The following is a 15597-nucleotide window of genomic DNA, read 5'->3' as shown; positions in this document are numbered from 1 at the left end:
CAGCAGGTGAACAGCAGGTTGCCTCGGGAAGGCACTTGAACCAGACAGACTCAGACACCTGCTCACCACGCAGCATCTGAGGAAAACACGACACGACAGGGCGATACACAAACACAGCACGGTGAAATCTAGACAAGGAACCGACAGGGCAGAAACGAATAACAGGGAGAGAAATAGGGACTCTAATCAGGGAAAAGGATCGGGAACAGGTGTGGGAAGACTAAATGATTGATTAGGGGAATAGGAACAGCTGGGAGCAGGAACGGAACGATAGAGAGAAGAGAGAGCGGGAGAGTGAGAGAGGGAGGGGGAGAGAGAGGGATAGAAAGAGGGAAAGAACCTAATAAGACCAGCAGAGGGAAACGAATAGAAGGAGAAGAACAGGGACAAGGCATGATACTCAAAGACAAAACATGACAGTATGGCATTAAAGCTCGCTTGGAGGTTAGATAGCACAGTGTCCAATGACGGGCCGAAAGTATATAGAATGGTGTTATCTGCATAGAGGTGGATCAGGGAATCGCCCGCAGCAAGAGCAACATCATTGATATATACAGAGAAAAGAGTCGGCCCGAGAATTGAACCCTGTGGCACCCCCATAGAGACTGCCAGAGGACCGGACAGCATGCCCTCCGATTTGACACACTGAACTCTGTCTGCAAAGTAATTGGTGAACCAGGCAAGGCAGTCATCCGAAAAACCGAGGCTATTGAGTCTGCCGATAAGAATATGTGATTGACAGAGTCGAAAGCCTTGGCGAGGTCGATGAAGATGGCTGCACAGTACTGTCTTTTATCGATGGCGGTTATGATATCGTTTAGTACCTTGAGTGTGGCTGAGGTGCACCCGTGACCGGCTCGGAAACCAGATTGCACAGCGGAGAAGGTACGGTGGGATTCGAGATGATCAGTGACCTGTTTGTTGACTTGGCTTTCGAAGACCTTAGATAGGCAGGGCAGGATGGATATAGGTCTATAAAAGTTTGGGTCCAGGGTGTCTCCCCCTTTGAAGAGGGGGATGACTGCGGCAGCTTTCCAATCCTTCAGGGTTCTCAGACGACATGAATGAGAGTTTGAACAGGCTGGTAATAGGGGTTGCGACAATGGCGGCAGATAGTTTCAGAAATAGAGGGTCCAGATTGTCAAGCCCAGCTGATTTGTACGGGTCCAGGTTTTGCAGCTCTTTCAGAACATCTGCTATCTGGATTTGGGTAAAGGAGAACCTGGAGAGGCTTGGGTGAGGAGCTGCGGGGGGGGACGGAGCTGTTGGCCGAGGTTGGAGTAGCCAGGCGGAAGGCATGGCCAGCCGTTGAGAAGTGCTTATTGAGGTTTTCGATAATCATGGATTTATCGGTGGAGACCGTGTTACCTAGCCTCAGTGCAGTGGGCAGCTGGGAGGAGGTGCTCTTGTTCTCCATGGACTTCACAGTGTCCCAGAACTTTTTGGAGTTGGAGCTACAGGATGCAAACTTCTGCCTGAAGAAGCTGGCCTTAGCTTTCCTGACTGACTGCGTGTATTAGTTCCTGACTTCCCTGAACAGTTGCATATCACGGGGGCTATTCGATGCTATTGCAGTCCGCCACAGGATGTTTTTGTGCTGGTCGAGGGCGGTCAGGTCTGGAGTGAACCAAGGGCTGTATCTGTTCTTGGTTCTGCATTTTTTGAACGGAGCATGCTTATCTAAAATGGTGAGGAAGGTACTTTTAAAGAATGACCAGGCATCCTCAACTGACGGGATGAGGTCAATGTCCTTCCAGGATACCCGGGCCAGGTCGATTAGAAAGGCCTGCTCACAGAAGTGTTTTAGGGAGCGTTTGACAGTGATGAGGGGTGGTCGTTTGACTGCGGCTCCGTGGCGGATACAGGCAATGAGGCAGTGATCGCTGAGATCCTGGTTGAAGACAGCGGAGGTATATTTGGAGGGCCAGTTGGTCAGGATGACGTCTATGAGGGTGCCCTTGTTTACAGAGTTAGGGTTGTACCTGGTGGGTTCCTTGATGATTTGAGTGAGATTGAGGGCATCTAGCTTAGAATGTAGGACTGCCGGGGTGTTAAGCATATCCCAGTGTAGGTCACCTAACAGAACAAACTCTGAAGCTAGATGGGGAGCGATCCATTCACAAATGGTGTCCAGGGCACAGCTGGGAGCTGAGGGTGGTCGGTAGCAGGCGGCAACAGTGAGAGACTTATTTCTGGAGAGAGTAATTTTCAAAATTAGTAGTTCAAACTGTTTGGGTATGGACCTGGAAAATATGACATTACTTTGCAGGCTATCTCTGCAGTAGACTGCGACTCCGCCCCCTTTGGCAGTTCTATCTTGACGGAAGATGTTATATTTGGGTATGGAGATCTCTGAATATTTGGTGGCCTTCCTGAGCCAGGATTCAGACACGGCAAGGACATCAGGGTTAGCAGAGTGTGCTAAAGCAGTGAGTAAAACAAACTTAGGGAGGAGGCTTCTGATGTTGACATGCATAAAACCAAGGCTTTTTCGATCACAGAAGTCAACAAATGAGGGTACCTGGGAACATGCAGGGCCTTGGTTTACCTCCACATCACCCGCGGAACAGAGAAGGAGTAGTATGAGGGTGCGGCTAAAGGCTATCAAAACTGGTCGCCTAGAGCGTTGGGGGCAGAGGATAAGAGGAGCAGGTTTCTCGGCATGGTAGAATATATCCAGGGCATAATGTGCAGACAGGGGTATGTTGGGGTGCGGGTACAGCGGAGGTAAGCCCAGGCACTGGGTGATGATGAGAGAGGTTGTATCTCTGGACATGCTGGTTGTAATGGGTGAGGTCACCGCATGTGTGGGAGGTGGGACAAAGGAGGTAACAGGGGTATGCAGAGTGGATCTAGGGGCTCCATTGTGAACTAAAACAATGATAACTAACCTGAACAACAGTATACAAGGCATATTGACGTTTGAGAGAGACATACAGCGAGGCATACAGTAATCACAGGTGTTGAATTGGGAAAGCTAGCTAAAAACAGTAGGCGAGGCTAATCAGCTAGCACAACAAACAGCAGGTAAAATGGCGTTGACTAGGCAACTGGGCCGACAGATAAAACAAACAAGCAGAATGGAGTACCGTGATTAATGGACAGTCCAGCGTGCATCAGCTATGTAGCCAAGAGATCAGTGTCCAGGGGGCAGCGGTGGATGGGCAGGGAAGCTGGGCTGGCGAGTGTTATCCAGGTTTTTTTTTTTTAACTAACAATGACTAAATAGCTTGTAGCTAGTTAGCTGGTTAGTGTCTGGAGGTTCTTGTGTGTGTCATAAAAATCAAATTAAAAGTAATAGCGATTCCGTATCACATTGGGTGAGGCAGGTTTCCGGAAGGTATAAACAAATTAAAAATCAAAAAGAGGTTCAGAGAGTGTTTGGGACGCGGTGATTGACGGTTAGCAGGCCTGTGCTAACAAGCTAACAGTTCGTAGGCCCACATTGATCTGGTACTTGTACTCCCTGTATATAGCTCCACATTGATCTGGTACTTGTACTCTCTGTATATAGCTCCACATTGATCTGGTACTAGTACTCCCTGTATATAGCTCCACATTGATCTGGTACTGGTACTCCCTGTATATAGCTCCACATTGATCTGGTACTTGTACTCCCTGTATATAGCTCCACATTGATCTGGTACTTGTACTCTCTGTATATAGCTCCACATTGATCTGGTACTTGTACTCTCTGTATATAGCTCCACATTGATCTGGTACTGGTACTCCCTGTATATAGCTCCACATTGATCTGGTACTTGTACTCCCTGTATATATGTAGCTCCATTCTTGTGTATTTTATTTTATTCCTTGTGTTACTATTTTATTTGGATTATTATTGTTCAACTCTGCATCATAGGGAAAAGCTCGTAAGCAATCATTTCCCGGTAAAGTCTTCACCAGTTGTATTCGGCGCAAGTGACAAATAACATTTGATTTGATTTACAACCTAAGCAAAGCAGTCATTTTGGGTCAAGTGCTCTCTCTGTCTCCAGTGGATGATAGGTTACATTTAAGTTTCTTCATTCTTGGATATAGCAGCACAGTTTACATTTTGCAATCCAGCGTTTGGATGTCGTTCTGAAATGGCTTCGCTCTACATGCACCTCAAATACTGAGTGAGTGGTTTTAAACCACCATTTTGGGGAATTTTTTGGGAACCCTTTTTGGGATGTTTTTAATCTGCAATGGGGATGGATGACAGTAGTACTTCAATTGGACTGTCTCTCTTTCTTCCTTTATAAGAGGTTATTAAGTTAACCTAACAAGCCTCTGCCTGCAGCAAAATTACTTTATCCCATCAAGTCACAAATAAAAATGTATTTGGTATATGGTCCGAAATTAGATCACTCGACTCAATGCCCCACAGTGCATTGTTCAATTTGATTGACTACAATGACATGTAGTGGCTACTGAATCGTTTGTGACAATTAGCAGTTGACATTTAACCTCTCAGGGATAGGCGTCTTGCTAGTGGGACAACTTCCCGTGAAACTGGAGGGCGCGCAATTCAAATAAATAATCATAAAAATTATGGATATTAAACTTTTAGGTACATACAAGCGTCTTATATCGGTTGAAAGCTTACATTCTTGTTAATCTAACTACACTGTCTGATTTACAGTAGCTATTACAGCGAAAACATGCCATGCGATTGTTTGAGGACGGCGCCCAACATCAAAATATTTTTACACCAGCACAAGTTTCATAAATTCACAAATAGCGATTAAATATTCACTTACTTTTTGAAAATCTTCAAGCCTGAAACCTTGAACATAGACCCAGTGGAAGCCATAGGAGTTGCATCCTGGGAGCTAGAATTGAGTATGCCCTTATACTTGCCATTGGAAGAGCATGGTCTCTCTCAAAATAATTCTGGTTGGTTTTTCTTTGGATTTTCTCCTACCATATCTATTGTGTTATATTCTCCTACATTATTTTAACATTTATAAAAACGTCAAAGTGTTTTCTTTCCGATGGTACCAATTATTTGCATATCCTGGCTTCAGGGCCTGAGTAACAGGCAGTTTACTTTGGGCACGTCATTCAGAAATTGAGAAAAAAGTGGCCTAGCCCTAACATTTAACTCTTCGCTAAATGGACATAATTAAACATGAACTGGCTAGTTAACTCATAGATTCTACACATAAGGTTCACTGTCATTGGATATTCCTCCCATTCTTTTTCATGTCCTTCACTTGAAAGTTAACTTTTTGATTCCTCTCTGATGAAATTGACGGCAATACTCATCGCTCTGGCTTCCCTGGCTTCAGCTTTCCCTCTCATCTCCAATGGATTTAGAGCCCGGCTGATTTGGCAGCCTTGTAATTTCCTCAAACAGCACGGTCCAAAACACTCTGCCCGCTGAGAGTCCTGGCAAAAATTGGGAAACCTGCAGAACAGGCTCGGAATGAAAGCAGCACTCTTTCCAAACCTAAACCTTGATGGTAGCTTAAAGAACATGTTTCTAGTAGTAATAATTCTACAGTATCTCTATATCTATCTTTCTCAAGCAATATACAGGGACAGAGAAAGAGGAAGAGATAAACAGCATTGCCAGTGTTGCACCTGGGAGAGGGCCATGTGGGGGTTTTGGGCATGGGGGGAGGGAGCTGACCCAGTTAGAGTGAGTCTGGCTGGGTAGTGGGGAGAAGTTGGTCTGGTCTGTGGGCAACGCTATCCAGGCACAGGGTGTGATGGGGGCCCTGCTAAGCCATCTGGCCATCCTGTAATTGGGTAGGGCTTTTACACCTGCATGGCACACCTCGAGAGGGATGAGCTTTTGAGATGGAAGAGGGGAAGTAGAAACTCAGACTCGTTGTGCTTCCTCAGGTGCTTAGAGGAAAACGACTGAAAGTGAAAAGCAGCTGGTCTTGTTTCAATCTGTCCACTATCCTGAATCCATTGTCCTCCATCTTTGTTTGGCATGTTGATTTGAGAGATTTCCAGGCTTTGGTGTCCTGATATTTTAGCTGGCCTTGTATCTGACAGACTAGGTACATTTGACGTGTTGCCTCAGCAGTGGAACAGAGTGGGCATGCTGGTGCATGGCTGTGAGAGGAAGTGGTCTCATTATGACAAAATTGACGCTATGTGTTAAAAGGGCATTTCTGAATTTTATCGGCATGCATCATTTAACATGCTCTCTGTGATGTATTATTTAGCTTTGGCTTGAAGTTGGTTTATAATAAAGGCAATTGAAAGGGCAGGTATTGACTTACTGTTGAAACGGAGATCGCTATGGCGATGACAGCCCATGGAAAGGGGAAAAGGTCATAGAGGCAAATGAGCTGCCAGTCAGCCCGAACAGAATGCTACTCCATGTTCAAGTTGGTCACCTGCCACACAAGGGTCTTCAGCCACTATACGAGACTTGTTTATCTTCTTGCGGCGACCCATCCCGGATCCGGGATCGTGACTATGGCTCAAGCTCATTACCATAACGCAAAATGCAAAAAAATACTCTTAGAAATATTTAACCTCCACACATTAACAAGTCCAATAGCTCAAATGAAAGATAAACATTTCAGATTTCTAAAATGTTTTACGGCGAAAACATAGCACATATTTATATTAGATCACCACCGAAACAAAAGACAAGAGGCAGCCATTTTGTCCCAGAAAATATAAAATTTTAAAGTAGGATTAGAAAATAAATAATTCACTAACCTTTTGAAAATCTTCATCAGATGACAGTAATATGACATGTTACACAGTACATTTATGTTTTTTTCAATAATATGGCATTTATATCCATAAATCTCTGTTTACAATGACGACATTTCAAAAAATGCTACTCAAATGTCCGGAGAAATGATGATAGCTCCGACAGATAACGTCAGATAACAAGCAATAAACATGACTAAATATACATGTTCTACATATAGTTACAAAGATACACTTCTTCTTAATGCAACCACTGTGTTACATTTATTTTTAACGTTACAGAATTCGTTCACTAGGCTATACTGAGATGGCGCTCAGATATTAGCAGTATGTCTCCTCTACGTTTGGAGTCCACAGAAACCCAAAATAACCACATAAATATTCCCTTACCTTTGATGTTCTTCGATCAGAAGACGTAGAAGGAGTCATACTTACCCAATACATTGTTTGGTTTCAAGTTGTGTGTCTCTGTATTAGCATATGCTAACAGCTTCAGCTGAAATGCACCCAAAATGACTTCTGGTCCCGCACTCTTGCGCATCAAAACTTCAAAATTACATATTATATGTCGACTAAACTGGTCAAACTAAGTGCAGAATCTAGCTTTATGATGTTTTTAACGTGTAAAACAATGATCAACGCGAACAAACAAACCGACATCAATTGGTGTTTCTTGGAAAAGAAAGCGCCGCAAATCGGCCGCGCGCAATAGAGTGCATGTATTTTCGAGTGACCCGAACGTTTTTGCCCGCCAAAGGACGTGGGCGCGCGAGATTCTCACAATGAACGCGCCATTTGAAAGCAGACATCGCGCTGAACACATACAAACTGTTCCCAGATCGCTAGCTGCTTGGGAAGGGTGGGGGCGATGATGTCAAAGTTGTCCCAACTTTTCTGTTGCCAAGAGAGAGTTTGGGAGAATGGCTGCCCTGAGAGTTCTGCTTTACATACAGACATAATTTAAAGGGATTTAGAAACTTTAGAGTGTTTTCTATTCAATAATTATTATTATATGCATATATTAGCAATTTTGGGAAAAAATATTTTCAGTTTACTATGGGCACGCACTTCCTCCAAAGGGGGCAGTAATTCAGCCCTATCTCCAAGAGACGAGTATACATCGAATTTGAGATAGAATAACCCTAATATTCTGGGATGATCCTTGAAATGAGAAGCATCACTGTCTCTGTGGATGGTCTCCAACTCACAGTAGACCTGAGAACATTCTCTCTCCAAGCATAATGCATTTGACAGTAATGTCACAATGATCAAAGGTGTTTTACACTTTATATGTGACCACCTGCACATAGAGAACATTAAAATGGCTGCCTTAAGCTAGGCCCAAGTTAGTAAATACTTTAAGCATTTGATGATAATTTGTCTTTCTATAAAGCATCAGTGGTGATGCATTAATACAACAGTGATATCAACTCTTGTACTACATAGTTACCACATCATGTAGCCTATAGCCACTCATTCTCCAAGAGCCTGTTCATAGGCAAAGAGCCAATAGCATCCATCACTTGGTGCTTTGACCTTGAGAGAGAACAGTGGAACAAAATGATCTGATCACGTCTCTGAGTCTCGACATCAGCCACTACGTCTCTTTGAGTAACTGGGCATATGAATAAGAAATGCACTGAGAGCAAATAGATAAATGACTTGTTTCAGCTCTGTCACTTCAGTTTAGCATCCAGGCCTAGGTCCTTTGTGCTGAGGACAAAGTGGCTATATGGGTCATTCCCCTGGTAGGTGGGTCTGTACTCTTCACAGGGGCCCAAAAGGGGGGCGCCACAAAACATCAGGGCGTGTCACAAAGATGTCCCTAATGTTCCAAAGTGTCGGATGTTCTCTTTAATGACAGCCCCGCCACCCTGATCTGGCCTCTAAGTGGATAGATTGTCTCTCTTGTTCCCACAATGCAAATGTGCTCCTAAATGGAGCTGTTTTCTGCTCAGGGTTTCTTGTAATTACAGCCTTTTGATGGAGCTCCTTTGTTCAGCCTATGACTCACTCACGCCTGTTAGGAGAGCGGGAAACTTTAGCAGGTGTGCATTAGGGCCCTTCGGATTGGAGTTTGACGTGGACGAACATGAAAACATCACGCCTGAAGCCTACAATACATGCCCTCCATTCCCTTCCCACGGGATCAATCCTATCTGCAATAGAAGAGAAGATGCCTCCTCCCACATACCCTACTCTCTCCTGAGAGCGGCATTATATTCCGAAAGTCCTCTCCCTGCCTGCACTGAAGTGTCTCTGTCGTGGCCCGTCGTGCCTCTCCATGGCTCAGCCCCCACACTCACCTCGATGCTGCCTTTCAAAGGGAGACAATGGAAGGCAGGGAGAACAGGACGGTGTAGGTGGAACTTTGAACTAGAGGGGAGATTAAAAGGGCTCACAGAAGCACTGATTGCTGTGTTCATCCATAGAAATTAGCTAAGATTTCAGGGAGGGGGTTTCAAGCCAAGCTAGAACCTGAGTTAGAACACATCAATGCAATTGTATACCCTTTATAAAATAGCCTATACAGTTGAAGTCGGAAGTTTACATACACTTAGGTTGGAGTCATTAAAACTCGTTTTTCAACCACTCCACAAAGTTCTTGTTAACTAACTATAGTTTTGGCAAGTCGGTTAGGACATCTACTTTGTGCATGACACAAGTCATTTTTACAACAATTGTTTACAGACAGATGATTTCACTTATAATTCACTGTATCACAATTCCAGTGGTTTAGAAGTTTACATACACTAAGTTGACTGTGCCTTTAAACAGCTTGTAAAATTCCAGAAAATGATGTCATGGCTTTAGAAGCTTCTGACAAGCACAGGCTTGTCAATGCCTGCAAAGTGAGTGAGCAACACCGCCTCATGCTAACAGGCTTGTCAATGCCTGCAAAGTGAGTGAGCAACACCGCCTCATGCTAACAGGCTTGTCAATGTCTGCAAAGTGAGTGAGCAACACCGCCTCATGCTAACAGGCTTGTCAATGCCTGCAAAGTGAGTGAGCAACACCGCCTCATGCTAACAGGCTTGTCAATGCCTGCAAAGTGAGTGAGCAACACCGCCTCATGCTAACAGGCTTGTCAATGCCTGCAAAGTGAGTGAGCAACACCGCCTCATGCTAACAGGCTTGTCAATGCCTGCAAAGTGAGTGAGCAACACCGCCTCATGCTAACAGGCTTGTCAATGCCTGCAAAGTGAGTGAGCAACAGCTAATCCTGTGAATACGCTCTAAATTGGATAAAATGTTTTCTCCCATTAACACACTTAGTAAACCTACAAGGCAATCGGATCAATGTTAGCAATACTATATTTGTTCTCAATTCATTCACATGCCTGGGAGTCCATTTGCATGTCTAGAATAGATAACGGCATAAAGTTCACACTTAAAGTAAAAAGTGGAGGTGTTAGAGGCTTTGTGTACGTCCCAATGCCACCCTATTCCCTACATTTGGGACACAGACTTTGTGTGGTGTGAAAGCCAGCTTCATCTGCCTGGGACTGCTGGTTGAACCCTGCAAGATCATCGTGGTTTCAGGGTGTGTTTACTCAGGCTGAGCCAGCAACTAGTCATACAGAGGGAGCATCCACTCACTCATCTATAGCAGGGCCAGAGAAAACTGTCCCTGGAAGGCATCTGTCACAACCAGCTAATCTTACCTGACTCTCTCTTGCTTTGTCTTTCTTTCTCACTCTGTCTCCCTGTCTCTCTTTCTCTCTCGCTCCACCTTCGATCTGCCTCTCTGTATCTATTTATTCTATGTACACTGGAAGCTATATTAAATTAGGTGTGTTAAACTCAACTCTTTCTCCATGTCTCCTCCAGCTTCTGCCTGGCTGCCCAGCACCACCATGGCTGAGAGTCGAAGGGAAGCCCTAGCAGCGGCCCCGATGTCCACCACTGCCTCCACGGTCGGTGCCAACGCTACCGACATCTCCGGCACCGGATCCAGCGAGGACTTCTCCAAGCTCAAGGACAAGTTTATGAATGGGCTCAACAAAATCCCACGTGAGTCATGTTAGTGGTTGGTTTCCCCTAACCTGCCCGGTGACAGGGTGGTGATTGGTTGAGTAGCTACTTCTTGTAGACATCTCACAAATGCCTTACAGCACCCTTGGATCTGTTCTTTAGCAACTAATTGCAATCAACAAAGTGCAAGTGGCCATTATGACTGATTACTCAGAAGTATTGTGACTACTTTTAGAAACCCATTTGGCATTTGAGGTGCCAAGAAAACAAACGGCGTTGACTTCAGAGTTGTGTTTGGAAAGTATGTCTAAATTCCAAAATGGTTGGTTTTCTCAAAGCAAATGATTTTTTTCAATCTCCAAAGTTGTCTGTATTGCTGGGCACCCTGTGTTTCTTCCCTCCATCAATACCCTCCCCCGACAGGAGACATAACTACAGCATGTTGGAATCCTGACCAACTGTGAGCCCATCACTCCTATATAAAAATGTTCCACCCAGTGATTCCGGAGGAGACACTTGTCTTTGCCTGTAACTTCTGTGGAACAGTAGCAGTTAGTTTGGGACAGCAGCATCCTTTGTTTATCCCAAACCCCAACCTACTTATCCAGTGGACGTGGTTGTGTTCAGCCTCCCAAGTCCTAAATATAGACAAATCCACCGGCTCATGTGGAAGTAATTTTCGTGTCAGGAAATGGCTCCCGTGAAAAAGAGAGGTTCTGTTGCTTTAGCTCCAACGTGAATGACGCCACTTGTCATATTATGCTGTCCTAGATTCATAGCTCAGGGAGCCTGATAGCGATGAAAGATTTCTCCGGCGTCTGGTCTGGCTAATTTAAAACCAACAACATATTTGCTTTGGGAAATAATGCCGAAGAAGCTTTAGACAGTAGTCCGTGGTCAGTATGTGCTGCCCTGGACTTTACTCCAGCAGACCAGAGATAGACTTTCATTGATTGACAAATGACAAGCGACAAACACTTCCTGGTTTCCTCATAGAAGTGTGTTGGAGCCATTGGGTGCTCCAATGAAATTGGCACCACTGAGGAGCATATGGAAGCCATAATGAAGACACTGTGGAGGGGGGTGACTCTGATGTCCCCTGTGCCTTGGAGTAATGGTCCCTCATATCAGAACTGTTTCGCCGTGAGAGGGCTTGAAGATACGCCTCCTGCCACATTTAGCTACTAAACTACACCCCTCAATCCTAGCCAGCACAGCTAACCTGGTGCCTCAGCACTCTCACAGTGGAGTTGAGTTACCCTTCCAAAACACCCGGTCTTTCCTTCATTTCACTGTCTGTATTTGGCAATGACATGGTGGCAACCAGCCCATTAGGCTTTGTAACAACCCATGTACCACCTCTCTCCCTAATTATCACATTGTGTGATGTGGACAACGACTAAATAAGGGGTTGTTGGGTGCGCCTCAGACAGAGATGGTATCTGCAAGCAGCCCCCCAAAAAGCCACTCAATTAGAGTAGAGTTTAAATTACAGTTTTTGCTCCAGCACTCAGTCAGAACTAGAAAATGAGTGGCTCCGCGCCGAGGGCTGCCAGCCTGATAAATGCCCACTGACGTGTTTGTGCCAGGGAATATCAATACAGCTACTCCCAGGATGGGGACAGGGCATTAATAAGGAATATTCAAGGGGAGAAGGCAGCGTGAATAAAACAGAATGAATCCATTGCCATAGCAAATTCTTTCCTTGTGGGTATTTCTACATATGATTAGATGGTTATCTATAAGACTTGACTCCTGGAGGTAAAGCTGAATGCACAGTGTTTTCAGAGTCGGGCATCTTGTGCTGTATCTCTGGTATAACTCAGTGGAATGCCTTGTGACATTAACAAAGATCCATGGATTAATCTCCAAGCCAGAAGCTCCTCTTCAGCCCCATCTGTTGGCTGCTGCTGCTGGATGTGGCTGTTTCTCAAATGGAGTTGAATTGCATCCCTACAGAAATCTTCAGTGTTTTCTTCATACATTTCCCTTCTCAAAATGATTTTAAACCACCAAACCTGTTTGTTTTTTAAACAAATAAAGCAACACCACACGGCACAACGCCTCTCCCCCATGTGACCTACTTGTTGTGTGTAAGTACTGACATGTATGTGTAACTGATAGATGCACACACACATACATTTCAAAGCATTAACATGTAGTGTATGGAAACTGTATAGTCTTTTGCCTGTAATGTATTTTTTGATACGTGCCCAGTAAGACTATCTGTTGCCATTTGCGTCTGCTAATGGGGGTCCTAATAAATCAAATCGAATCATTTCTAATTCACTGTCTCATAACTATTTCCCACCAAGGAGTACCTACAACAAAGAGGATGCTATTAAAAGCATTACTTCCTCCATTACCTTCTGTAGTTCCATCCACAATCCCAGCATGCATTGCCACCACCAGGATGTTTGTGGAGATTAATGCAGACTGTCCCACCTTTCTCTCTTTCAAGTTTACCACTAAAAGTTTGTTGTCAGACTACTGATATTATTGGCTTGTGTGGAGAACGCCATGTGATGCCGTAGCGAGCGCCACATGAAGCTCATGGCCACACTCAGACGGGTGTATCCACTGCAGCTGTGTCTGTTTGTGTTGGGCCGCACCACACCATGCTCAGGGCCTTGTGGCCTCAGCGGGAGGCGCTCTAATGAATTTTCCAGCACTCCCTCTAAACACCAAAAGGTTTTTGTTTTCAGTGACAATAATGCACCTCTCAGTGTTAGAAATGCTTTGCTCCATAACTGCTGTCTCCACACTCTCCTCCATTACTCTAAATAGCACAGACAAACGTATTGAAAATGACATTTCTAAAAACATGTATTTTCAAAGGCTGTCAATATTAGTGTTTTTTTCACACCTGTTTCTGTGGGTATTACACTAAAAGCTATTCATACTCATTACAAAATTGACTGTTTGGGATTTTAAAATAAAATTAGATGTACAGGTGACTGAAAGCTAACATTTCAAAAAATGATTTACAATAATTACTGAGTAGTTTATTTCATTTAGGTTCTGCTCGGAAATGACAGCACCCCGGGGGTTATGCTGGAGGTAGATCAGCAAAGACAAACTTCTCTGTCTCTCTCTGTCTGGCTCTAGTCCCGGTCCTCTCCCGGGCCTTGGACTGAGCCAGTAGGCCTGCCATGAGGCAGCAGGATGGGGCTGGGGTACCAGAACTTAGAGCTCGCAGCTTATACAGAAGGGAAGAACAGCCCTCCTCGGACCAAACTGCTTGCCCCCCCGCACACCTGAACCCATGTCAGGAGGGTGCTCCATGGAGCGCAGGGTGAGATCTCCCCTCATCAACAGTGTGATGCTTAACCATTTTGCGTTCAAACAAATCAAATGAGATGCCCAGTACGCTACCTCCCACCTCACCCACCCCCAGAGTAGCATTTCAAAGAAGGGAATCAGAGGCCTGGTCCGAAACTAAATCACTTTCTTCCTCATTTTTTTTTACATACTGTAAATTTACCACAAATACCAGTTTGTTTAGCTAGTTATTTTTTCTGTTACATATTCATCCTACCCCATTTGCAGCTATTGTTACACTGTCATTCTTGTTGTTCCCACAGTGGGAAAGGGCAAGGACCGGGGGTGCTGCTCTTGTTGGCATAACAACATGTAATGTCAAGGTTAATTGACCAACAGTGTGCTGTCATAATATATTAGTTTGTGTTGCCATCCATATTACCCTGATACATCATCACACACCACCCACCCCCCTGCCCACTACTGTTGCCAGTCTATTGGATCCTCTATATAAAGATGTAAGGAGGCAGGTATCTCCTCAGAGGACCATGGGTAATGTGATGACAAGCAGGAAGCTCCCCCCAAGCCCCGAGGCAGACCGCACGTGACTGATTACTATGCGCCCATCTCATCAACCTCACCCGTCGTGGAAAATCGAACCGCTCCAACTCCCTCAGACTGCCTCTGCCCCATACCATTGAGATAGTATGTAAATCTGTTCCAAAACTAGACAATGAAATAGAGCCCTTTTAGCTTCCATGATTCCTATTCTGTGTCTCACCGATTTGACTGATCCTGCTGTTATGCAGGTGAATGAGGACCCAAAAGCGACTTAGCGAAAACAGAGTCTTTATTCCAGTAAAAGGCAAAAGTAATAATTCTGGAACACTCAAGAATAAAACAAAACAGGAAAAAACTTAAATCCACTCGTAGTAACGAGGACAGACTGGAGACTCGACAATTGACTGCAGGTTGCTTCGGGAAGGCACCGACCGTAGCAGACTAAGACACCTGCTCACACGCAGCATCTGAAGGAGACAAGACACGACAGGGCGAGACAAGGACACAGCACAGCGAACATCATACAAGGATCCGACAAAGACAGAAGCGGAAACAAGGGGAGAAATAGGGACTCTAATCAGAGGACAAAATAGGGGACAGGTGTGAAAAGACTAAATGAGTGAGTAGGAGAATGAGGAACAGCTGGGAGCAGGAACGGAACGATAGAGAGAAGAGAGAGAGGGAGGGGGAGAGAGAGGGATAGAAAAAGGGAACGAACCTAATAAGACCAGCAGGGGGAAACGAACAGAAGGGAAAGCACAAGGACAAGACAATATATGACAAAACATGACACCTGCACTATCTATTGCGACACCTGAAAGTGGTTGTGTCTCTCAGTTGAGCAACACTTCAATAGACATCAATACACATCAATGTACACTATACACAATAATATACACTATATACTGTACATAAATGTTACTTTTAAACTCTGCATTGTTGGGTTAGGGCTCGTAAGTAAGGGCTCATAAGTAAGAGTTTCACTGTAAAGTCTATACCTGCTCTTGTCAGATACAATTTGATTTGAACAATACCCATCAATATACACTATACACATCAATAATACCCATCAATATTACATGAATATTCATATCAAAACACTGAAAGCAAAACACAATCAATCAGCCTTTT

The 15597-nt window shown here is 44.6% G+C and overlaps 1 protein-coding gene across 5 annotated transcripts in view; it reads left to right on the top strand.

Moving 5' to 3' along the window:
- Window positions 1-15597, top strand: part of LOC124013754 (synaptotagmin-1-like) — a 282762-nt gene that overhangs the window by 233873 nt on the left and 33292 nt on the right. For all 5 annotated transcript variants that reach the window (XM_046328251.1, XM_046328254.1, XM_046328250.1 and 2 more), the window contains one exon: window positions 10501-10683. In XM_046328251.1, the coding sequence (XP_046184207.1) occupies window positions 10527-10683 (157 nt within the window). In that variant the 5' untranslated portion in view covers window positions 10501-10526. The remainder of the gene's footprint in view (window positions 1-10500; window positions 10684-15597) is intronic.

The sequence above is a fragment of the Oncorhynchus gorbuscha genome, linkage group LG25, assembly GCF_021184085.1.
Source record: "Oncorhynchus gorbuscha isolate QuinsamMale2020 ecotype Even-year linkage group LG25, OgorEven_v1.0, whole genome shotgun sequence".
In the NCBI taxonomy this organism is placed as follows: domain Eukaryota; kingdom Metazoa; phylum Chordata; class Actinopteri; order Salmoniformes; family Salmonidae; genus Oncorhynchus; species Oncorhynchus gorbuscha.
This window is presented reverse-complemented; position numbering and strand designations above follow the sequence as displayed.